The 27,274-nt window shown below is 35.8% G+C and overlaps 2 protein-coding genes across 2 annotated transcripts; both read right to left on the reverse strand.

Moving 5' to 3' along the window:
- Positions 1-935: 935 nt before the first annotated feature.
- Positions 936-6,865, reverse strand: LOC145109281 (putative galacturonosyltransferase 14). Its single transcript, XM_079046434.1, has 6 exons — positions 6,227-6,865; positions 5,794-5,849; positions 5,532-5,687; positions 4,171-4,767; positions 2,681-2,983; positions 936-1,656 (listed from the first exon to the last, which is right to left on the reverse strand). The coding sequence occupies exons 1-6, from the start codon at positions 6,435-6,437 to the stop codon at positions 1,375-1,377; spliced, it is 1,605 nt and encodes a 534-aa protein (XP_078902560.1). The 5' UTR covers positions 6,438-6,865; the 3' UTR covers positions 936-1,374.
- A 1,811-nt stretch (positions 6,866-8,676) lies between these two features.
- Positions 8,677-9,465, reverse strand: LOC145106931 (uncharacterized). The gene is made up of 2 exons (XM_079043845.1): positions 9,127-9,465; positions 8,677-9,027 (listed from the first exon to the last, which is right to left on the reverse strand). The coding sequence occupies exons 1-2, from the start codon at positions 9,463-9,465 to the stop codon at positions 8,677-8,679; spliced, it is 690 nt and encodes a 229-aa protein (XP_078899971.1).
- Between the last annotated feature and the right edge of the window lie 17,809 nt (positions 9,466-27,274).

Here is a 27,274-nt window from a genome sequence, read left to right on the forward strand (position 1 = left end):
AAAAAGTATAATACCGAAACAAAATATAAGTTTTAGTTGAATACAAACACATCAAAAACTTTATAACATTTACCATATATTTTTATTTAGAAAAAACTAAATAGATTTGAAAAAAAATCACCAAAGTTTATTATGTAAATGGTTTTTTTCCATGTATTTTTATTCGGTTTAACCGGTTTATTTTGACTGGTTCAACCGGGTTTTTCTAAAAACCGGCCGGTTCAATCCGGTTCAGAAATCCACGTAAAACCAGTGATAGTTTAACCGCTTCCTCCCCCGGTTATCGGTCCAACCGGTTCGACCGGCCGGTTTAAAACATTGACTGCACGTTACATCATAGTAGCATGACCAAATGGAAGCAAAAAGCCGGTTGGGCGTTAGCGCTTTATATTATACTAATATAATATTAATTCAATTAAGTCGAGGGTTTTTCCCTTATTAGTAAAGTTGCTCGAGGCCGGAAAAGGAGAATACAATCTAAAAGATTTGGTCGAATGGAAGAAGAATCCATGGATTCGTTAGGAATTGATGGTCGTTGGCTGGACATACAAGTCACAACTAGCAGGGAAAAGGATGGATCAACAACAGAGCTGCTAGCTACTAGTTTCCACAAAAGGCCCAATCCACCACAACTTAACTATAACTTTTTGACCCACTACAAAAAAAACTCAATCCACAATTAAACTAAAACTCTTACACTACAACAGCTGCCGAGATTTGGGCCCTTACCTTTTTCCATAGATATACCACCTCAAAACCATGTGTGCTAGACCATGTATGCAAAAACGATCAACTTCACTTAGGCACATTAACAAATAGAAAACAAGAGGAGCATTTTTAATACATTGAGGGATTTAACACTTGATACGCAACAAAAAAAAAAAAAAAAAAAAAAAAAAAAAAAAAAAAACATAAATACACACATTATAAACGTGTAGATACCAAAAAGAATTTACTGCACATTTTAAAATGTTTCTCATGAATCGTACATATCACCAATACCGACAGATATAACCTAAAAATAATGTTCCCCCTCCTGTAAACAAACAAATTCGAACCCACCCTCTACATCCCTAAAATTTGACACAATTATATAAAAATAAACTTATATCGTAACAAAGAATCATATCTTTTTCTTTTTTTTTCTGAAGCTAATCGAGCCAAAGTTTTAAATACGCATCTTCTCCATCAATCTCAGCCCGATACTTAATTTCTATTATTTCATCATCCTATTGATTTAACGTATACGCAATGCTCAATATATATTATCAGAATAAATTAAGGTCCAGGGTTTAGGGTTTGGGGTCCAGCCCTATGCGCAGCATTGCATTGTGTTGACAAAATTCTTTGTTTTTACTTTGATGTGGGCCATAGCTACTCCATGATGTGGCAGTTTTTGACAAAATCATTGGAGTAATTAACGTATTTTGACCAAAAAGGTCGAAGATGGTCAAACCCGATTTCTAGCCATGGTTTTGACTGACCATTGTAGTGGATTACAGCTGCTTTTTTTACACTTTGGATGCTTGTGTTCTTTTGGTAACCCAAACCCAACATGTGCCATGATGGGTCAATCGGGTGGATTTGACCTCTAAATGCAATTAGGGCTGGTGGTAGGGTTCCAAGTTTCCATAGTGACAAATTTGAATTTAGATTCTGCAAACAAGAAAACCAAAATCTTTATGAGAATCAGATATTCTAAGGTTGTTATAATGTTTAGAGTGAAATACATTTTTGGTCCTTGGGTATAGTTGGTTTTTGGCAATTTTGGTCCTAAAGACATTATCTTGCAAATTTGATCCTTATTTTGAAGTTTCCCAACTATTTTGGTCTCTTTGGCGTCTAAATTATTAACCTAGCTGTTCATTTTTTTTAAATGACTAGTTTGCCCTTGGACCAAAACTGATTAAAAAACAGTAGGAATTAAAACATGTACGTTGCTGAATATACAGACATAAAATGTTTGTAAAAGAAAATTTTGGGCACTAAAATATTAAAATTTTGAAGTATAAAAAATTTAGAATAATGATCAGAAGAGCGTAGAGAATAATTAATAGAATAATATATTTTAAAATGGCAAGTTATATTAGTATATAAATGATTTAAGATATTAATAAATAATTCAATTTACAATACACACTAAAAAAATCATATATTTAGAAAAACCATATGGATATTTAACATGTTATAGACCTTACTTTAAAAAAATAAATAACTAAATAAAAATAAAAATAAAAAAGGTAAAAATCACAAACTTGGTCCCTATGGTATGCTTTATTTCAGTTTTGTTCCAAGGGCAAAATGGTAATTTTAACAAATTTGTGGGTTAAAATTAATATATTAACAAAATCTTATAAACCTTAATTAAAAAATTAAGAGAAAATTACAAACTTGGTCCCTGTGGTGAACCATATTTTCAGCTTTGGTCCAAGGACAAAATGATCATTTTAACAAATTTGTGGGTCAAAAGCTAATATATTAACAAAATATAATAGACCATATTTAAAAAAATTAAAGAAATTACAAACTTGGTCCCTGTGGTATACTAATTTTTCAGTTTTGGTCCAAGGGCAAAATGGTCATTTTATGAATGAACTGTTGGGTCCAAATAAATATATCAACAAAATGTTACACAACCTAAAACAAAGAGATGTGATGAATATTTTTTTTTTTGGCTTACCTCTTTTAGCCATGAGTGATATGTTTCTCTAATATCAGTCTTTCTCCATGCACGCAAATCAAAGATGTTCATCCCAAAAGCCCAAGCACATTCCTCAGGGTCCAAATTTTTTGCTACAAGTGGATGAGAAAAGTTGAAGTAGATTTTGAATCGCTTACCCATCACCCATGAATCTTCTCCTTTACAAGTTTCAACTGCCCCGTTGACTTTTCCACCAAGGTCAATGTCCCAAAGTGGCGATAAATCACGTTGTATTACAATATCATCATCCAAGAAAACCACCTTATCAAGATTTGGGAAAAGCTGTTCAAACAAAATTTTCCATTAAAATATTAGATAATAGCAATGTACTTTATTCTCATCATCAATATAAGGAATGTACTTTGTTTTTTGTACCTATAATAGCAATATACTTACAGTTCTTTATAACTTATAAGTAATAGCAATATGTAATAAAAAATTAAAAGTTATAAAATTACTCTCTTTATTATGCATGATAGCAGCACATACTTGCATTTCTTTACCGATAATAGAAAAATAAAGTATGAAAGTTATAAAATTACTTTCTTTATTGCTATTATAGGTAAAGAAATAAAATTATTTTAATATTTTAGCTGGATTAAACCCGAATTTTATTTTATTTATGAAAAAGACCTTGCATTTTTCCATTTATTCCAATTTGGCCCTTTTAGAGATTTATCGGCAATCTTCGGTTTTGAACACTTTTCCAGGAAAAACCCAAAAAAACCCCTCAGATTTTTTCTTTTTTTCCAAAAAAAACCCACAACTTTTTTCTTCAGAAATAGGGTTAATCTAAAAAAAAAAACCTTATATTTTGTGTTTTTTCAGGATTAAACCTCAAATTTATTTTTTGCCTGAAAAGGACCTTGTATTTTTTTCATTTTTTACGAAGAAGCCCTCAACTTTGTATTATTTTCCAAAAAAAAACCTCAACCTTCTAAATGCTTCCAAATAAACCCTCAAACCTTTTTAGTTTTTCTCGAAAAAAACCCTCACATTTTACAATTATTTTGGAAAGAATGACTAAAAGGACCTGATCGGAAAAAATGAGAAAATCCAAGGTCTTTTTTCAGGCAAAAAAAATTTGAGGTTTAATCCGGAAAAAACACAAAACACAAGGTCCTTTTTGAGATTAACCCTCCGAAACAATTGTCAAACGTGAGGGTTTTTTCAGGAAAAAAAAAAAGTAAAACTCCAAGGGTTTTTTCGGAAAACAAAAAAAAAATGAAGGTTTTTCCAAAAAGGCTGTCTAAAACCAGAAGATTACCCGTAAATCTGCTAAAACCCTAAAAGGGCCAAATCGAAAAAAGTTAAAAATGTAAGGTTTTTTTAGGAAAAATATATACTTAAGAGGTTCAAATTCAATCCGAAAAACACCCAAAATATAAGGTGTTTTATGATATTATTAACCCTATATATAATAATAATAATAATGATAATATAACATGAATTTGTGAATTAGTGATTACCTCTGGCAAATATATGCGAATATGATTGAGCAATGATATATATTTAGGGCTTCTAGCTTGCAATTTGGATGCAAAAACTCTTGGTGAAGTAACACTAACATTAACATTAGCACCTGCAACATGATTCCCATGATAATAATTCCTAACTCCATTATGATTCTCCATGGCTTCAAGAACAGGAACATTATCTCTAGTCAACCAGTCAAAATGATGAATCCCTTTCACTTCAACAATACTTGGTGACACTGGATTCAAAGCAAACCATGAATGCATTCCTGCATACGTTTTTTTATCAGTGATGACATGGAAGACGATTTTTTCAGGCCTTAGAGATGACTGAATAGCTGAAGTGACTACAACTGAAGCTGCAAGAATGTTGTCTGTAGAGACTATGAAGTGGTGGAAGGAGTTGTCTGAAAGAATTGGGAGTAATTCGGGTGATGGGAGTTGTTTTCTTGCATGTGCATTTGAAGAGTATTCATCTGTGAGGCGTAGTGAGAGACAATGGATTCCTTTTGGGATTGATGTTGCTGCAAAGTGTTTGTTCATTAGTTCTTGAAATTTTGATTCTCTGATCTCCCTTTCGGATCTTTCCATCTGTCAAAGTGTAAAAAAAATGATGTTGATAGGAAGTTATACATGGGTTTTGTATAAAGTTGTAAATTTATCAATTTACTTATGTGTTTATGTTTTAAAATTGTAGTAAATTGATATGATGATTCGTTCTTTAACAACTATTTCTTCTGGATGTGAAAGAATTGGAGCACATTTGAAGATGTTAGTAATATAGATTAATTATAGTCCTATATTTTTGAGTAATATATATACTATATGTTTATGAAATCTTCTGTTGCTTTTAACTTTGTAGACACATAGAAAGAAAAGCAAAAGGGAGAAGAACAAATGAAGTTTGTTTCATAGAAGAATGAAGACTTGGAGCAAACTACTATTTAAAGATTGAGTATTTTCATTTCTGGACTTATTAAATTTATTATGGTGATGAAGACATGAAGTAGTTGAACACTTGAACATGTTTTATTTTAAGCTTTATTTACTTATTCTGCTATAATATTGGTCATATTGGTTTTACTAAAATCAGTTGTTTAAATGTTGAGAAATTGTTTTAGAATGCATAAACACTCCTTTGCAGCAATATATATTATGATAACTAAAACAATATCCTCTGACCAAAACAAACCAGTCTCATGTAGTTTGGTGTTGATCATTATAAAATTAGAAAGTAGAATATGATAAACCAAAACATGCTAAGAACTGCAAAAGCAACTTATTCCCTGTTCAGATGTTGGCAATTCATAATAGTCAAAACATATAAATAACATAAATACATTGAATTCACATACCATTCCTTTCAATATAAGCGCAAATTCCTTGGCTTTGTATTTGTTGCTTTTCATTTCGGAAATAAGTTGTTCAAAGTTTTCTGGAAGCTGTATATCATCTGGGACTTCTTCAGAATTCACTTGTTCAAGGACCATGGAGAAGTCTCTAAGAAACCTCTGTTGCCACCAAAATGAAAAATGTTAAAGAGGCAAGATGAACATGGGATTTGACACAGTTAAGTGATCAAGAGCTGTTTATACAGAAAATTGAAAATAATCTTACCTCTGAATCATCACCCCTTCCCAGAAGCTTTGGTCCTAAACGCCTACCTAAACAATCTGAAGCATGAAAGAATTAATTAATGGGTTGTCTGTGTCTTAACATTCCAATAAAATTATGATGGAGAGATCCAATGGTTCAATAGAAAACGAATTCAGATTGGTAAATGAGCTTGATTTGAAAAAGGTAATCCCAAAATCCATCCAAAAACTAATTTGGCTATCAATAGTATGACAATGCTAAAGAATTTAACCAAGATCTAGAACCACCAAGGCAATACCAGGATGAGTTTTAGTTTTAACTGATAGAATTAAGAAACGTTAACATATCAAGATCTAGAATGGAATATGTTTATGCATAACAACTAAAAGATATTGAAATCAAAAAGTAGATCAAGGAATGATCGACAAACAGAACTTTAAAGTTAGTGGTGTACCGATTGAAGAGCACTTGTTGACACCTTCCAAGGTAACAAGAGCAGTGAGGATGAAAACAAATGGCAATAAGAAAGCCAGGATAAGAATAGTATGAAAAATAGTACGGTAAGAAATATGGCGAGCTGCGACTTTGATCTTCATCAAGTCAGTAAACCCATTGTTGCTCGATATCGTTATACTTCTCATGCTATGTGAGAAGTGTAGCTGCATAATGATCCCCTAATTTCTTCTCAAACATAAAAACCCTAGCACCACCGACGCCGAACCCCCTCCAATTGATCCTCTCTAACGTATAAATTAATCGTCCGGGTAACGTTCTCATCATAATCAGATCCACACAAATGGCAAAATCTAGATTCGCGCTCCTTCCTATTACTAATCGAATAATTCAATCTATTTGCCCAACACCAATGCATTGGGTTGATTTCATTGAACAAATGCGCGAGAGATTAGGGGTTTAAACACCAGATACAAATCTATAAACCTTGGAATCTATGAATTTAAAGTTGTATCAATCTGCAATCTTGCGTAGATTTGTTCATAGATGATTGACTTTTCTCTCCCATGTATCAGAGAGAGAGAGAGAGAGAGAGAGAGGAAATATATAATTTGCTTATATTGCGTAGCCTTTCCTTTTCCAAGCTCTTGAAAATGGGTACTTATTTGTCAAATGATCGGATCTACTATTCTTTTTCTTTTTAGGTAAATTGCACAAAAGAGTAAATTATAATTTTTAATTCTTTAATATAAAAATTTTACTATTTATTTATATAAATCAGAAAAAGCTATAATATAAAAAGTGATAAAACAGTAGAAAATAATAAAAACTATATCACACATCTTAAAAATTAATTCGAGAGCATGATCGGATCTGCTATTATTATGCTTTAGGTAAATTGTACGAAAGAGTAGATTATGTAACGTTTTTTTTTTGTTAATTTATTATAAAAAACGTCATTATTTCATTATTTTGTTTAATGTATATAACATATTATTTATTTATTCAACGTAGCAATTTTATTATGTGCAGAAATTGTGTAACCCATTTTAAAAAAGAACTAGGACTGGGAATTGTCAAGAATGAGGGTTTAAAGTATGCACCTTACAGTAAGAGGGACTTTTTTTAAATTTTGTTACAAGTGGATTATTATTTTTTTATTTTACGTTCGTTTTATAAATATATATATATTATTTCTCTAATTATTTTTACATAGGACCATTATATAACTTCTTCCATTTCTTACATAGGGACAATTTCTATAATGGATGGTAGATTATTTCTGTAATTTTTTCTCACACGGGTTAATTTTTTCTATTTGAAACAAAGGGACCACTTTTGTTTCTTTTTTTTTCTTTCACATAGAGATGTGTTATTTTGTCTATTTGAAAACTATAAAGACCAAAAATGCAAAATTCACTAAGATGTAGCAAGATTTGACCTTAGGAACAATGTTTAACATTTTGGTAAATGTTGTATAGTATAATGGAAGCATTAGTTAGAAAATGTAATTATTTGTTATTAAAGTTTCAAAATGATAACTCACTATAAACCTTTGAAAGATCGGTTTTTATGAATCCTTCAAACACACATTTAACACTGTAAGAACTAATCTTAATCCAAAAAAAAACCTATATTTTGGTATGTACTTCTGAACGATGAAGAAGAAAACAAAGGACGGAGAAAAGGATGAAACGATATTTTCTTTTATGGAGTGGGCCCCGACTATGGGTATAGTAATTAAAGGATAAAATCAAAAATAAATAAATAAATCTTCCACAATTATGATTAGCTACGTGTTATAAGGAAATGTCAAAATTACCCTCATATGAGAGGCACGTATGCAAAAAAAAAAAAAAAAAAAAGACAGCGACGAGGACTTATGGCGTAACACTTTCAAACCATGTAGGACACCCATCAAAAAATTCACATAGAGGCTACATTTGCTCTAAATCATGGACCATTTGTGAAATTTTCTCCATCCTTGATCAAATTCAAACAATCGCTTCATAATCAACTACATTTACTTGAAACTAGAGATCAACTTATAATTAACTTGTACACCGAAAATTATATAATATGCATATCATCGAGACACCATGTTTCTTTTTTCTAAAGGTAAAGTTGTATATAAATCCAGCAAGACAAATAACCCATCCTATTACCAAACAAGAAATAATATTTTCTATCAAAACAAGCAATTAAGTACCATGTTTACATCTCATCAAAACTTTTTTTTCTTTTATTAAAAAGAAAAAAAAAACATGAACAATGATGTAAACAAGTTACTCAAGTCATAAAGTTTCAATTTACCAAAAACAATGTGTCCCACTCAATATCATATTGACATCACCATTCTCAACCTCTATCTCAAGATCTAAACGTTCATGAATGTCTCAAAAGATTCACCAATTTCTTCTGTGAGACCATTCTCGATATTTGTCAACACATTTACAATGGGCCTTCTAAACTATCAAATTCATAGTCACGTGAAATTACCATTTTGCCCCCACTCAAACCCCTTGAGAGCATCATCAAACACAAAGCCCCTTCTTCCACTTCATCATCATTATTCTCACCAATTGATGCAAAAGAACTCAAACTAGTACAACTAGAAGGATCGCTATGTTTAGTAGGGTTGTACCTTGTGCATGATCTCTTTCTCCTTATTGGATTTGCTATTTCGTTTTTTACCCCTCCATCCCATCTGCGATCTTCTGATGATGTAGAAGAAGATGAAGACGATTGATTGGACAACTGAGATAACTTGATGGTATGACATCTCATATGACCATACAAAGCCTTCATTGAATCAAAACCCTTACCACATTTTGTGCACAATATTTTCTTGCTTAATTCTTTGCTTTTAAGTGAGTGAGATCTCATATGAATAGAAAGAGCTCTCAATGAGTGAAACCCTTTACCACATTGCTTACAAATTAAATCTGATATTTGTTTCGGATTCAAATTTGAAACCCTCCAAGATTTCTTGGGGTCTTGTCTCAAACCATAAGAATTTGCACCAGAATCTTCACTGTTCTTGATTATTTCTTCGTCAAATTCAATACTCATTCCGCCATTAATGGATTCTTGATCATGTTCTTTCATGCTCTGTTTTTTGCTAGCTGAAATCAATGACAGATGTCCTCTCATATGACCTCCCAACTTATTCCCATTTGAAAAACTCTGTTTACAGAACTTGCAGACATAACATTTCTTGTGTTCTTGATCTTCTTCCATGATTCATAAGCAAGAAAATCTAGAAAATCCAAACAAAAAGAACTTAAAGTTTGAACGATACTCAAGAACAGAGGAAGCAATCAACACCCATTAGAGATATCAGAAATCCCAAATCGAATACTCAAGAAAAAGAAGAATCTACGAACACCCAATTCACAAGTCTAAAATCCAAGATCGGACGATTAAGAAACAGAAAGAATCCATGAACACCCACTTCAGAAATCAGAAATCCCCAATCGATTGATCAAACACGAAACAGAGGAAGCTATGAAAACCCACTACAGAAATAAACCATCCCAATTCCCAAATCAAATGATCAAGAAGCAAGGAATCTATCAACAACCACTACAGAAATCAATAATCCCAAATCGAATCAGTAAAGATCAGTGAAAACAAGAAGCTAATTTGATCAATGATGGAAACCCCATTTGGTAAAAAAAAATGGGATTTTTAGCAAGAACAAGATCTTTATTTCTCTCACTACATTTTCCAACTGCAAATTCACTCTCTTTCACACAAAAACACACACTTGATAGTAGGGATGAGGGACATATACAGTAATCCGGGATCATTTTTCCGGGATCATTTTTCCCATTGAAGGAGAAAAAATATTAAATAAAAATTAATTTAGGTGAATAATTTTTTTAGGTTTTTTTCTTTAATTTAGTGAATAGTGAGTAATATATAAATTGTGAATTACTGACTAGATTATTTTTATAAGAGTTTAGGAAAGGATTTTGTTATTTCAATGCTTTTAGTAGAATTAAAAATTAAATAAATTCATTAGATGAACATATTTTTAATATAGTTTAATTTTATAATCAAATAACAAATCCAGTTAGAAACCAATGTTGGTAATCTTTTTTTATTCGGTAAATGAGTTTTTTACCTTTTTATATACTTATAAATTTATATTATAGAGTTTTAGTAATGAAATATTATTTTCTAAAATAAAATTTAACTAAAAGTATGTTCTTTTTATATTTAGTTGTCCTAATAAAAATCTATATATATCAAGATCTTTTTTATGGTTAGCACTTAGGAAAGTATAACATTTATCAAATGTTAAATGTAAATCATAACAACTGTTTTTAGGATATGTATAAAGCGTTTTAGCTTGGTTATAGGCCAAATAGGAACCATATCGATTACAATAAGTTAACACATTTCGTTAGTCATTGGTTATCAGTTAATGGTTTTGGTTATCAAATAATATCGGTTAACCATAATAGTTTGTTTGGCATAAAAAAAATGTACATTGCAATTGAAAATGATAAATAAAATTTATATTGTTATAAATAGTGAAAAATCAGCAAGTATGCTACTATAAAAATCACAATAAGTGAAACTTTGTTAACGTTCGTTAAATATTATAATGGTAATTTTTACTTTTTTAGCATTTCATATTCTATTAATTTCAATTTCTTATTTAATTAATACAATTACCCATTATATACATTAAGTTTTTTAAATTTTTTATATATTCATATATAATGATTCAATTCGGTTATATATGGGGCGATTGTACAAAACCGAAACCAGATTATTTGTATTCATTTAATGGAAACCCACCATTTTCAGTATTAGTTCCGTTATATCGGTTAATTTGATATATATATATATATATATATATATATATATATATATATATATATATATATATATATATATATATATATATATATATATATATATATATTAAAAAAGTTCACGCTTATGAATAGTGAACTTGGTGGGTTTTTGTCATCTTTAGTCCACTTATTTACATCTTTTCATATTTTGTCCTTCCGTTTTTAGGGTTTTCATATTACTCCTTTTTCATTTTTATTTTTTTTGTGTTCTACCTTTAGCGTTGGGTTTTGGCATTTACTATATGTGTTTTGTCAGTGGAATGTCCGATGTGTTTCTCCTTTTTCGTTTCCACGTGTTCATGTTCATCATTTCTCTTTGTTTAGAGATGTCGGTTTGGCTATGCATTGTCTACATGTTTCGCAGTGGATCATCTTCTCCTGCCTGACCAGATCTTCCTTCCTGTCGCTTCCTTTTTCTTCTACATCCCTTCAACGCCATTCTACCATTCTCCTTCCATTGTTCCTCTTTTCACCGTCTCTTCTACAGCCACTCGATGTCCCTTCGCCTGCTTCGTAAAACGAGCGGTGACCGATGATACCCAACAAAAGCTCTAAGGTCGATTCCTATCGTCTGCCTCTCCATCTTCACTCTCAACTACAAATCAGTTCACCATTATGTCTTTTCCACCACCAACACCACCCTCCGACTTTGATACATGCGTTTTCGATTTCAGTATGTTTATCGTGGTTTGTACTTGAGTTTGGAATAGCTTCTTGCATAGAGGTGTCTATGTTTGTCTTTAGGGTTATAGAGATGAATTAACCAGAAAGCAAAGACCACCGTCGGTGTTTCATCTGTGTCGTCATCTTCTCCACCGTATTATTTTTGTGCTCGATGTTCTTCTACATCCAACTTATTGGTCTTTTTGATTCAGAAAGAAAGAAAGAGAGGTTCTATTTTTTGACCTACCGACAATATTTAAATTCTTTTTTTTATTATGTTATTGTGATTTTAGGTGACCACCTCAAATTAAGTAATTTTGTTGTTCAAGATTGTGTGTGGTTTGAACGACTGGAAAAGAACACCCGAGATAGAGAGAGTGGACAAGATCGACAGGGAAGCAGGAAAAAGTAGCAACGCACACCAGCGTTGTTGTTGGTGTTGCCTATCCCTCTTCCTCTGTTAATAGAAGTCGCGTGTCTACAAAAATAGAACTCACACGCCATCAACAACGCCATTGTCAACCAATGAGGTATTATCACCGCTCTCTTTGTATATACTTAGATAATTAATTTCTCCTAAATATCTTTTCTTCCGACTTTCTTTTATCTTATATTCTCAAGAGGAGATTCAGGTTTGCTGGATCATGAAAATGACTTCCAAAATTGCAGGATCATTTGGTTTAATTTTGCTTTAATAATTGTTATCGGAATTATCTATATACGTTTGTTTGTAAAGAATTTGTCATTTTAGGCCATGTCTCTCCAACTGGCATGTGTTTGATGCAACCAATACCCAGACATGAATTTGGAGCAACGATTTTTTAGAGTCAAATCGTACGTTTTCGTTGCCAATTTTCCCTACACTTTCTCAAACCTACAAGCAAGCTTTTCAGCTAACTTATGTATGTATTTTTGTGCTTTCTTTTTTGTTGTTTAGAGTAAACAAGTGGAATAAAGGCTTGAAGTGTCTTCTTTTCAGCTACTTTTGCTTTTTTTTTAAAGGTTAATATCATTTACAACTATATAAACATTTTTTCGTCAACATTCTAACTCAATTGTACATATTCATTGTATATTAATATTGTTTGTTATTTATCCTGTGTGTAGATTTTCTTTTACATGAGCATAACAAAGTTTTAAATTGATGATGTATGTATAATTTGAATAAGATATTATTTTAACGATCTAACCAATATCTTAAATTTTACATAGCAAGAAAAACTCTTGAAACTCTTGGAGGTTTAATAAAGAAAAAAATAATTATAATTTGTAAATCAAATTAGATTTTACATTTATTGTATGATACTACGTACATGTGACAAACTGGATACTTAGGGCAAGTAGATTTATAGTTGTAACATTCAAGTTTTGGGTAAGTTCCTCTTTTAGTCCTTAATGCTAATTTGTTATCAATTTGGTCATTTGCTAGTACGCAGGGCGTACTCTATGAGTACGCTTAGCGTACTAGCCTTCTGATGGTCGTGGATTCCACCCACGTACGCGGGGCGTACGTGGAGTACGCACGGTGTACGCAGGTCTGGAACAAACCCTAATTTTTAGGTTTTGTGACCTATTTAAACGTCTTAAACTCATCTCTTGGACATTTTAGACCAGCCTCCACCTCCCCTTGCCCTGAAATAGAAACCCTAAGTGTGAAAACTAAAAGTACTAGTCTAATGCATAACTGAAAACTAGGGTTTAGCTAGACATGGCTAAAAACAAAACTAAATAAAAGGAACATTTACTGTTAAATCTAGATAAACTAAATGTGTGAGATGATTCATAGCTTCGGATCTCCAAAAGTCGCTAAAAGGTATCAGAAATCGCCTTCAGAAGTGATTTTTGTCGTCTGGAACCGTCTAACTATCACATATGATGTTGAGGGTCTTATTTATATGCGAAACAGAAGCTTCCGGAGAAAGTAATCGAAAAATGTGATTGCAGAAGCAGAATTTCGATCGCATATATCAGTGTTTTTTGTCATATTTGCCCCTAAATAATGTAGTATGCTATTTTTTGAAGTTTCTTGAACTTCATGAAAAAAATGTGATCGCAGATGTGGGTTATGCGATCGCAACTTTTGCTATTTCTTCCAGGATTGTGTTTAAATGAAGTACAATGCCAAATCTGAAGTTTCTAGAGTTGTGTGACCGAAATGTGATCGCAGAATGGACATATACGATCGCATATTTTTCTTTTTCTTCTTAGATGGATTCTAGATGACTTAATTCGGCTCTACAAAACTGTTGGATTAGGTGTCTAATCCCATAATTATTTTTGGTATGTACTTGATTTGATTATGAGCATGGTCCTTTTGGGTTGCCTTCACTCATGCAACTTGATAGGATGACAAGAGGAGATAGAGTAGAATTTATTATATGAATAATAAATTCGTACTCAAAATGGTTTTATTAATATATTACAAGATTAATATATTATTTGGAAATCATATTATTTAATTAGTATTGATCGGAAATTAATTTGGTGATCAAAAGAGACTGATTAAATAAAGGGGACTGATATTGCAATTATCTGATAGTTGCTAGTTAGGCTATGGATTCCTAATAGAAAGGGATTGGACGAAATCTATGGAGAGTCCAAGAAGATTTCATCCAAGGGCTTTCTAGATGGGCTCCATGGATTGCTTAAGCCCTAAGCAAGAAAATTAGGGTTTCCACCATAAAACCCTAATAGCCTTAACTATAAATAGATCCCTTAGTATATGGAAATCGGCCCTATGCTTCTTGGAGTTTCCCTAGCCTATTTCCTCCTCTCTCTCCTAAGTCATCTTGTTGCATTGGGTGTTTGTGATTCCATTAGAGGTGCAACATTTGAGGCACTAAGCTTTCAAAGTTCAAGGAGTTCTTGTTATTACTACATAACAAGTTAAGGTAATCATTCTAACTTGTTTATTATGTCTATTTCGAAATAAGCATGCTAGATTAGGGTTTATTGCTTTGGTATTCAATATTGTATGTTCAAATTAGAAAAACCTAGATCAAAGCAATTAGGGTTGCATGAACACCATAGGAATGATGTTATGCTCAAAACCCATCAGTGGTATCAGAGCCTAGGTCGTTTTTCTAGTTGAATAGATGCAAAAGTGAACTGCCAATTGATCAAAAAGTCGGATTTTTTTTGTTTTCTGCGAAGCCGACTCGGCGAGTCCATCAGTGGACTCGATGAGTTACATGAACTCGGCGAGTCCAGGGTGTTGTTGCCAGAATTTTCGATTTTTTGAGCAGTTTTTGATGAGGATAATTACCAAAACTCGTTTTTCTTGCCTAAAATCGATTTTTCATGTTTGGTATGGTTATCCTTATCAAAATTAATGGATTTGGTTAAATATGGATAATATAAGATTATTATGATTCAAATATTTGGCCTAGTAAGCTTAAAAAGTTTTAATTTACACCCTTTAGGTTTTATAGTTTAAATTTGAACTTAAAAAGTTTTAGTTTTTGAAATTTAAATAGTTAAACCCTAATATTTTGAAAATGTTCAAAATTTGTGCTCAAGTTTTAGAATTTATAATTTAATTAAAAAGTATTAATTTTGAAATATTAAATTCTAAAACCCTAGTATTTTGAAAAGTTTAAAATTACCCCCTTTATGGATTTCATTAAGATTAATTAAAAGTTTAATTAAAAGAGAGAATTAATAAATCCATAATAATATGGTTTAAGATTAATCAAATTGAATGTCTAATTTATTAATAGATTAAACCACCTAGTATTTTAAAAGTATAAAATTGTGACATCCCCATTTTCACGGCCAGAAAAGACCGATTTTGTTTATGCTTGTTTGAAAATCAGAGTAACATTTTAAATAAAAGTGTTGCGGAATTTGTCCCAAAACAAAGTATGATAAAGATTTATCAAAAGCATTTCCAAGGAAATGTATTTCATTAAAAGACTCAGGATGTCATGCTCGATACAGATCAAAAGCATAAACAGTACAACATAAGCCTTACTACATTATTTCGTATCTACATGCCTATATCCGTAATCCCTCATCCAAAACACATCTATGCTCGAGCGCCACTACATGTAATACATGAAATTGAGTGGGTCAGGCTTGGGAGCCTGGTGAGCACATAGGGTTTTCAACCCACAATAAATAAGTTTATTAATTTCATCAACCATCAATAACCCGATTACCCGTTCCCGTTATCCTCACTTTACGTCCCTAAACACCTATCATAAGGGACCTAGCCTAAGGATCATCATCGGGATTGACACTACTGCTAAGGGGGTTCCTCAGCAATAAATGTCCTAAAGGCAACCATGAGGGGGATGGAGTACACCGGTGAACACATCGTTCACAAACACCTACAGGTTGCGAGCCTGCTAGCGTTCCACTGGACTGTCTAGAAGAGTCCGTGGTCGTTATCTATACTCCGCTAGATGACTGGATCACCAACAACATCGAGGCCTCTCATCATTTTATCACACATCGTCTTATTACATCTACCCATGTGTTACCCCAATATTTTCGTATATATAAAATACATATATAGTTTAAATCACGAAAAACGTGTATAAAATCATTCATCCAACATAGACAGCAAGTATTCAGATAATATGCATACATAGCACGTAATTTATATAAAATACTTCATATCTATGTGTAAGATGAAAGTAACTATGCACTCACCTGATTAGGTGGTGATTCGGTACTCGAACAGCACTTCATTATCTCAAAACAATTTTTCCTTGATCAAAACCTAGTATCAATACCACTAGAGTTTAGTTTTAACGTTAACCGCGACTAATTAATAGTCTAGCTATTATTATTATTATATAAGCGTTAAATAACACTCAATATAACTAATAATAATAGCTCAAATAATTATTTTAAGGACCTAATAACATTACTATAATTATTTAAAAGTTATATTAAAAATTGCGTAGGCGTAGCTCACTTACAACGGATTTTAAAGAAAACTGGGCTTTGCTCGGAGCAGCGTTTTCGAACCGAAATACCCTTTTTCTCGGGACTCCGGGAGCCTCGGGGCTTCCTTAGGGTGCTAGGGATTTTTCCTAGGGTTTTAGGGGGTTAAAATAGGCTAGAGTGAGAAAGTAAGTTAGAGAGAGAAGTGAATTGGTGTGAATTTTCCGGGAAATCTCGCAGCTATTTATAGGCTGCTGAACCTCGGACCTACGCTGCGCGTTCAGCAAGTTACACTAGGCGTAACTTCGGATAGGGTACAGGTGGCGAGGCTTTGGTGGGGCTACGTGGCCATCTTTCGGACCGCACAAGATCAAGTACGCCGGGCGTACCCAATTTCGGACGCGGGGCGTAGCGAAGGGGCGACGTGTCCTTCATCCGAAGCGAGACCGTGGGGAGCAAGCAATGGCTAGGATCTTGCCACGTCGTCATAGTTTCGCAAATTCGACTACAAACTTTAAAAATTCGTAACTTTCACATACGAGCTCCGTTTTCGACGTTCTTTATATCCACGCGTAGGCGGGAACATACTCTACAACTTTCGTTTAGACTCTGTCGGCTAATTTTGACTTTATTTTAAAAGTTATATTTTTAACAGGTCGGGACAGGATTGGCCCGTTAAAAATTCATAACTTCTTCATCCGACGTCCGTTTTCGTCTGTCTTTTTATCGTTATGCTACTATTAACGAGATCTTCGATCCTCGTTTAGGTTGCGTCGGCTAAAAACCGCTCGATCTAATATTCGAACTTCGGGGTGTACACTGCTAAGCCGAAACTTCGAGAAATCATAACTTCCTCATACGAAGTCAGATTTGGACGCTCTCGGTTTAACGTTTTCTACGACTTTCGTTTAGATCGCTAAGGCTAAAACTCGCTCTATTATAAATTCACTATTTACGCTTCCCGGTATCGTGCCGGTTCCATCACGAAACTTCGACGAGTCATAACTTCTTCGTTATAACTCGGATTTCGGCGTTCTTTATATCTCCGGAATCCTTGTTTCGACCACTACAAATTTATGTAAAGATATCGGGCTTATCTCATATTTTAATTTTGACGCTTATTTTTATTCTTTATTAATTATACATTTATAATTAAACAATAAGCATATAAATTCACATAATTCACAAAATACTCAAATATTTCATCTTTATTACATCAAAAGAGTTACAATAGTTGACCTAGACTATTACATCGTCTAAAAATGCTTAGCCCCGAAACCCAGGCGTTACAATTCTCTCCCCCTTAGGATGATTCCGTCCCGGAATCATGCGTCAGCAAACAGATGCAGATAGCGACTCATCATGTCACTCTCTGTTTCCCAAGTGAGATTTGGCCCATTCGAATGTTTCCAACGGACTAGCACTAAGTCGACCATCTTGCGTCGTAACTTCTTAGTCTTACGGTCAACAATTGTCTCGGGCTCTTCAATCAGCCTTTTGTTTTCATCCATTCTTAACTCTGAGATCGGAATTATGTCGGGAACTTCTCCCGTGAATTTCCTCAGATAACACACATGGAAGGTGTTATGAATACCATCGAGTTCTTCGGGTAATTCCAGCTTGTAAGCTTGGTTCCCAATTTTCTAAAGAACTTTGAACGGTCCAATAAACCTTGGACTCAACTTTCCTCGTTTTCCGAATCTTATAAGTCCCTTCCACGGTGAGACTTTAAGAAAAACCGAGTCCCCAACTTCGAAGGTCATCGGTCGTCTTTTCTTGTCAGCATAGCTCTTTTGACGATCCTGAGCTGCTAACATTCTTTCCCTAATCACCTTCAGTTTCTCAGCAGTCTCATGGACTATCTCGGGGCCCATAAACTACTTTTATCCGACCTCAATCCAACAAGACGGCGTACGACACTTCTGTCCGTACAAGGCTTGATAAGGTGCCATCTTGATGCTCGAGTGGAAACTATTGTTGTGGGAAAATTCTACCAGAGGTAAGTGTTCATCCCAGTTACCTTGGAACTCGAGGGTACATGCTCTCAACATATCTTCAAGCGTTTGAATTGTTCTTTCGCTCTGACCATCAGTCTGCGGATGGTAGGTCGTACTCAAACACAACTTCGTACCCAATTCCTCTTGTAGACTTCTCCAAAACCTTGACGTGAAACGACTATCACGATCCGATACAATCGTTAGAGGAACACCGTGAAGTCTCACACTTTCCTTCACGTAAGCATTTGCAAGCTTATCCATAGACCACCTTTCGTTGGCAGCTATGAAGTGTGCACTCTTTGTGAAACGATCCACGACCACCCAAATCATGTCGTGACCGTTCTTCGTCTTGGGTAGTTTAGTCACAAAATCCATGGTGATGTCCTCCCATTTACCCATGGGTACAGGTAAGGGTTCTAAACTCCCATACGGTTTCTGATGTTGTGCCTTAACTCTTGCACAAGTTACACACTCGGCCACATACTTTGCAACATCGAGCTTCATCGTCGGCCACCAGTAGTAGGGTTTTAGGTCCCTATACATTTTTGTGCTACCGGGATGAATCGAGTACATGGTCTTGTGAGCTTATTCCATCAGAAGATCTCTTATTCCTCCCGTCTTAGGTACCCAAATCCGATCTTGGAATACCTTCAGTCCTTGACGGTTTGTACCGAATACCAACGTCTTTCCCAAACGTTCTTCTTTTCGGTCATTCTTTTCCGAAGCTTCTTCTTGAGCCTTCTTGATACTTTCCACAATTGTCGAGACAACTTCTATTCTCAACGCTCTTGGCCTTTTCCTTTCAAGGTTGACTTTTCGACTTAGAGCATCAGCGACAACATTTGCTTTACCGGGGTGATAAAGTATCTCACAGTCGTAGTCCTTGAGTAATTCTAGCCAGCGTCGTTGTCTCATGTTCAATTCCTTCTGATTAAAGAGATACTGGAGAATCTTATGATCACTGAAAAGTTTGCACTTCGTTCCATAGAGGTAATGTCTCTATATCTTTAGAGCAAAAACTACCGCTGCCAACTCCAAATCATGAGTGGGGTAGTTCTTTTCGTGCTCTTTCAATTGTCGAGATGCGTATGCTATCACCTTTTCTCTTTGGGTCAGAACACAACCCAACCCGACTCCAGATGCGTCGCTATAGACCGCGAAGTCTTCAACTCCATCGGGTAGAGAAAGAATCGGTGCTTCACATAACTTCTTCTTTAGCTTCTCGAATGCTTCTTCGTATTTCTCACTCCATGTATAAGTAGCTCCTTTGTGGGTCAAAGCTGTCAATGGAGCAGCTATCGAAGAAAAGCCTTCGATAAACCTTCGGTAATATCCAGCTAATCCAATAAAGCTTCGAATCTCTGTGGGACTCTTTGGACGTTCCCACTTCATCACAGCTTCGATTTTTGCTGGGTCAACCATTATTCCCTCCTGGTTAACCACATGACCCAATAATTGTATTTCTCGGATCCAAAAATCGCACTTGGAGAACTTTGCATACAACTTCTCCTTGTTCAAGACTTCCAACACTTCTCGTAGATGCTTGCCATGCTCCTCTTGGCTTTTCGAGTAGATCAGAATGTCGTCGATGAACACTATCACAGATTTATCAAGGAATGGTTTACAAACCCTGTTCATCAAATCCACGAATGTTGCTGGAGCATTGGTTTGTCCAAACTACATAACCAAGAACTCGTAGTGTCCATATCTTGTTCTGAATGCAGTCTTCTCGATATCCTGCTCTCTCACCTTCAACTGATGATATCCTGACCTAAGATCGATCTTTGAGAAATAGCTCGAACCTTGCAGTTGGTCGAATAGGTCATCAATCCTCGGCAATGGGTATTTGTTCTTCACCGTTTCCTTGTTTGGCTCTCTATAATCTATGCACATCCTCATTCTTCCATCTTTCTTCTTCACGAATAGCACCGGAGCTCCCCAGGGTGATGATCTAGGTCGAATGAAACCGTTGTCCAACAACTCCTGAAGTTGCGTCATGAGCTCCTTCATCTCCGTCGGTGCTAATCGGTATGGTGCTTTCGCTATCGGTGTTGTTCCTGGTAACAAGTCTATTCTGAACTCTACTTGTCTATCAGGTGGTAATCCGGGAAGATCTACGAGAAAGACTTCCGGATAGTCACACACCACTGGTATACTTTGCACCTCCTTTTTCTCCTTCTTTGCATCGATCACGAATGCCAAGTACGATGCACATCCATTGGACAAACATTTCCTAGCTTTCATCAGGGAGATGATTCCAGAATTTACCCTATGTTTGTCCCCATACACCATAAATGACTCTTTTCCGGGTGGGTTCACCCTTACTATCTTCTTCCTGCAAAGAATCTCAGCATCGTTGGCGCTAAGCCAATCCATTCCCAAAACGATATCAAAACCGTTCAACTCTATGGGCAACATCTCTTCGTGGAATTCGTTTCCATTTAGGTCGATGATGATGTTCCTAATACGATCACTAACAGGTACGAATTTGCCACTGGCAACTTCTACAATCAGGGCATTATCAAGCTTTTCTACGGGCAATGCTAGTTTCCCACCAAACTTATGTGACACAAAGGAGTAGTTTGCTCCGGAATCAAACAGTATATTGGCAGGCAAACCATTTACAAGGAAGGTACCTGAAGCGACATCAGCTGCCTCCTTTGCAGCTTCGAGCGTCATCTGGAAGGCTCTTGCCTTCGGCTTCGGTGGAATGTTGGGTCTTCCTGCCTCCTTCTTCTTCGGGCAGTCCCTTGAAATGTGCCCTTCCTCGTTGCACTCATAACAGACCTTCTTAGTGAACGTGCACTCATTGGCATAGTGTCCGGGCTTTCCATACTTGAAACAGGTGACTCCTTCGTCACATTTCCCCTGGTGCTTCTTCTTGCACTTGTCACACCATTTGGCTTCACCTCCTCCAGACTTCTGCGTACCAGACCTTGAGAACTTGCTTTTCTTACTGAATTTCGACGACCCATCAAATTTCCTTTTCTCTCTCACCTCCTCTCTCTCCAGACCCTTCTCTCGTATCTGGGTCTCCACATTCTTAGCAGCCCAGATGGCGGCTTTCAGAGTGGTTGTTTGCTTGACCATTGGACCGAAGTCCGCTGGTAATCCGAGGGCAAACTTGTTAACCTTGGAGAGTTCAGTTGGGACGAGGTGAGGAACAAGCTTCATTTTCTCTGTAAAGCTTGCAGCATATTCAGTAACGCTCATTCTTCCCTTCTTCAGATTCTGGAACTCATTGTTGATCTCCAGAAGATCCTGCTCAGAGCAGTATTGCATCTTTAGTTGCACTATAAAATCCTCCCAAGACATCTTGCTTGCTTCACCCTTGGGCATTGAATCAGCTAGCAGCTTCCACCCACTTAGTACTCCAGATTTTAACAGAGGAACCGCGAGAGCGGTCTTCTGCCTGTTGCTGCATTCGCAACTCTCAAACATTGTCTCCATCTCGGAGATCCAGTTCATGACTTCCACCGGTGTCGGGCTTCCAGATAGACATGGTGGTTTAGATGCCATGAAATCCTTGTATTTGCATCCACGTCCATCATTTCCTCCATCCTTGTGGTTTTGCCTAACTATCGGTGGGTTGGCTTGACCAACAGTCCCACTGTAGTTTCCTCCTTCTGACGGCCCATCATTCAGCTCGGGCTCTACGATTGGTATGGTAGCTTCCTCGCGATTTTGTTGGAGCAAACGTCTGGTTTCCTCCATTTGACGATCCAACATCATCTGGATCATCGCTTGCACTCCGGCCATCGTGATTGGCTCAGGAACATCCGCTACAACAGGTATTTGCTGAATCACTGGGGGTTGATTCCTATTCCCATTTGCATTCCCAGCTCCACTGCGGGTTCTTGCCATTTTGATCTATACACCGAATAAGGTGAATTTAGATCTTTATTCAGGATAGACGTTTAAATCATCCTTATCTCTCCGAAACGTTTACATGCTACTTCTAATATCGTAGTCATACGTTTAGAATCCTAAACACATAAGGTTTCCAGATCCGATCGGCAACAGACCATAGATCCGAACAAATAACAGCATATCAGGCACAAAGCATTTAGCACATAAAAGCATTTTAGGCATAATTCCTAAAATAAGCTAGTGCTCACACCTCACAATCATCGCTTAGCATTCTAAGTTTAAGTCTAAATATCCTAAAAATTCCTAGTTCGCTTAAACTAATGCTCTGATACCAACTGTGACATCCCTATTTTCACGGCCAGAAAAGACCGATTTTGTTTATGCTTGTTTGAAAATCAGAGTAACATTTTAAATAAAAGTGTTGCGGAATTTGTCCCAAAACAAAGTATGATAAAGATTTATCAAAAGCATTTCCAAGGAAATGTATTTCATTAAAAGACTCGGGATGTCATGTTCGATACAGATCAAAAGCATAAACAATACAACATAAGCCTTACTACATTATTTCGTATCTACAGGCCTATATCCGTAATCCCTCATCCAAAACATCACATTTATGCTCGAGCGTCACTACCTGTAATACATGAAACTGAGTGGGTCAGGCTTGGGAGCCTGGTGAGCACATAGGGTTTTCAACCCACAATAAATAAGTTTATTAATTTCATCAACCATCAATAACCCGATTACCCGTTCCCGTTATCCTCACTTTACGTCCCTAAACACCTATCATAAGGGACCTAGCCTAAGGATCATCATCGGGATTGACACTACTGCTAAGGGGGTTCCTCAGCAATAAATGTCCTAAAGGCAACCATGAGGGGGATGGAGTACACCGGTGAACACATCGTTCACAAACACCTACAGGTTGCGAGCCTGCTAGCGTTCCACTGGACTGTCTAGAAGAGTCCGTGGTCGTCATCTATACTCCGCTAGATGACTGGATCACCAACAACATCGAGGCCTCTCATCATTTTATCACACATCGTCTTATTACATCTACCCATGTTTTACCCCAACATTTTTGTAGATATAAAATACATATATAGTTTAAATCATGAAAAACGTGTATAAAATCATTCATCCAACATAGACAGCAAGTATTCACATAATATGCACACATAGCACGTAATTTATATAAAATACTTCATATCTATGTGTAAGATGAAAGTAACTATGCACTCACCTGATTAGGTGGTGACTCGGTACTCGAACAGCACTTCGTTATCTCAAAACAATTTTTCCTTGATCAAAACCTAATATCAATACCACAAGAGTTTAGTTTTAACGTTAACCGCGATTAATTAATAGTCTAGCTATTATTATTATTATTATTATTATTATTATTATTATTATTATTATATAAGCGTTAAATAACACTCAATATAACTCATAATAATAGCCCACATAATTATTTTAAGGACCTAATAACATTACTATAATTATTTAAAAGTTATATTAAAAATTGCGTAGGCGTAGCTCACTTACAGCGGATTTTAAAGAAAACCGGGCTTAGCTCGGAGCAGCGTTTCCAAACCGAAAGACCCTTTTTCTCGGGACTCCGGGAGCCTCGGGGCTTCCTTAGGGTGCTAGGGATTTTTCCTAGGGTTTAGGGGGTTAAAATAGGCTAGAGAAAGAAAGTAAGTTAGAGAGAGAAGTGAATTGGTGTGAATTTTTTGGGAAATCTCGCAGCTATTTATAGGCTGCTGAACCTCGGACCTACGCTGCGCGTTCAGCAAGTTACGCTGGGCGTAACTTCGGATAGGGTACAGGTGGCGAGGCTTCGGTGGGGCTACGTGGCCATCTTTCGGACCACACAAGATCAAGTACGCCGGGCGTACCCAATTTCGGACGCAGGGCGTAGCGAAGGGGCGACGTGCCCTTCATCCGAAGCGAGACCGTGGGGAGCAAGCAACGGCTAGGATCTTGCCACGTCATCACAGTTTCGCAAATTCGACTACAAACTTTAAAAATTCATAACTTTCACATACAAGCTCCGTTTTCGACGTTCTTTATATCCACGCGTAGGCGGGAGCGTACTCTACAACTTTCGTTTAGACTCTGTCGGCTAGTTTTGATTTTATTTTAAAAGTTATATTTTTAACAGTCCGGGACAGGATTGGTCCGTTAAAAATTCATAACTTCTTCATCCGACGTCCGTTTTCGTCTGTCTTTTTATCGTTATGCTACTATTAATGAGATATTCGATTCTCATTTAGGTTGCGTCGGCTAAAAACCGTTCGATCTAATATTCGAACTTCGGGTTGTACACTGCTAAGCCGAAACTTCGAAAAATCATAACTTCCTCATACGAAGTCAGATTTGGACGCTCTCGGTTTAACGTTTTCTACGACTTTCATTTAGATCGCTAAGGCTAAAACTCGCTCTATCGTAAATTCACTATTTACGCTTCCCGGTATCGTGCCGGTTCCATCACGAAACTTCGACGGGTCATAACTTCTTCGGTATAACTCGGATTTCGGCGTTCTTTATATCTCCGGAATCCTTGTTTCGACCACTACAACTTTATGTAAAGATATCGGGCTTGTCTCATATTTTAATTTTGACGCTTATTTTTATTCTTTATTAATTATACATTTATAATTAAACAATAAGCATATAAATTCACATAATTCACAAAATACTCAAATATTTCATCTTTATTACATCAAAAGAGTTACAATAGTTGACCTAGACTATTACATCGTCTAAAAATTCTTAGCCCCGAAACCCCGGCGTTACAAAAATACACCCTTATACTATATTGAATTAAAAGTTTAATATTATATATGTATAAGTACATGTCAGTCTTACCGTTAGTAGGCCTCATTCACGAAGCTAGTATATAAGGGGTGTTTAAGGAAGTGGCTTGTAAAATGACCACCATTAGGTATCCACTCTTACCCACCGCACCCTTGACTAGTGGAGGGTCGTTAGCCAAACGGGTAGGATAGGACACAACCTTCCATTATAAGTATAATGAAATACGAAGTAACTAAACACTTTTATAAATTCCCAAATCTTAGTTACTTTAGGAAAAATGTGGAGTTGGTGCTAATCCATGAAATTGCACATTGCACCTTGTTGGCCGTTAGTGGAGCGTGTGTGGTTAACCGGCACACTAATATGGGACCAATGAAGGATGACAATGGGTAGCTCGTAGATTATCATAGATCAATGGAGCGTGTGTGGTTAACCGGCACATTGATTAGGTGATAGACATCTTCGAGAGTACCAAGCTAATTTGCATGGTTATCCACACCTTGTTTGTGATCCTCGGTATCCCAGTCACAAACTTGAAGGGCATAATCGAGATTAAACATGCCATTGAAAAGTTCAATGAATCTCAAAATATCTAGGAGTTTCAATTCATTTAAAACCTAATTTTCAATTTTCGTTTTTCATGGTGGAAATTGGTAAATCGTCATTTGCCTACCTTCAAATATTCTACAACTGGATTACGGCATCCCTCTTCCGAGTTGTGGAATATTGTGTTGGGTCCTAGCCTTAATATTTTATTTGGGTGTTATATTAAGGATTGAATCAACTAACTTGAATTTCTCCCATTTTGTAGATGTCAAACTCTTACAACCATGGTTTTCCCGAATCCTTTGGAAAAAGCTTTCCACATGAAGATGATGTTCCACGATTGGATTGTGGAAATGGAAATCATACTTCACTTCCTCCACCTCCTCCAGTAATTCTCCCTGACCCACGTGTTCGAAGACTTGAAAAGTTCAAAGTCACTCAAGCCCTATTGGCAAACAAACACGAAGATGGAAAGTCTGTATGTGCTCATGTCTTGGATATGAAGTTGCATATTGATAGATTGGGAATGTTGGGTGTCGCTATCTCAAGGAAGCTGGCTGTCGCTGTCTCAAGGAAGCTGGCTGTTGACTTGGTTCTTCAATCACTTCCAGAATCATATAGTGAGTTCATTAGAGATTACTATATGATGGACCACGACGTGAACCTCATTGATCTTACCTATTTGCTTATTGATGCTGAATCAGCAATCATTTGGTGCACTGGTCAAGCAGATTTGTCTGGTAAATCAAACTCCCAAACTTTCATGGACATTGACAATAGCAACATTGAATGTCCAGAAAAGTCTACTCTTCCCAATGGAAAGGGATTGGCCAAGATCAAACCATTTGACTGGATGGTAAAGAGAAAGGCTGAATTTGAAATTGTCTCGTGTGTTGTTCCCAAAGAGTCAAATTGTTTCTACTGCCAAGAGAAGGGGCATTGGTTACGAAGTTGTAGTATTTACCTGAAGGATCCCGAAGATGGGAGAGTCAAGATGTATGACTCTGCTTCAGGTAAAATCCACTATCTTACTCTATTAAGTTTCTATTTATAGATTCTTAATACATGATGTGATATGATTACATTTTGATGTTTTATAGATCGAAGAAAAGAAAGGAAGCTTAAAGGAAGAGTGAGTTGAGTCTGATCACGAAGAAATGGATTTCGATCGCATGATTCAAAGATCGGATTTTTGAGTTGTTGTTTAAGAGTTAGGATAGATTGCTTAGAAATGTTTAGTAACATAGTTTTCATTTGTAATTGCGTTGTAAGGACATGTTTTTCCGCGTTTTATAAATAAAAGAAAATTTTGTTTTGTCTTATTTATATATCCTTGCAATTGCTTTTGTGAAAATTGATGTTTGTATGTTTCTATTGATAGCAATGTTG

Source organism: Lactuca virosa, chromosome 4 (assembly GCF_052849685.1).
Source record: "Lactuca virosa cultivar CGN04683 chromosome 4, Lactuca_virosa_CGN04683_v6, whole genome shotgun sequence".
Classification (NCBI taxonomy): domain Eukaryota; kingdom Viridiplantae; phylum Streptophyta; class Magnoliopsida; order Asterales; family Asteraceae; genus Lactuca; species Lactuca virosa.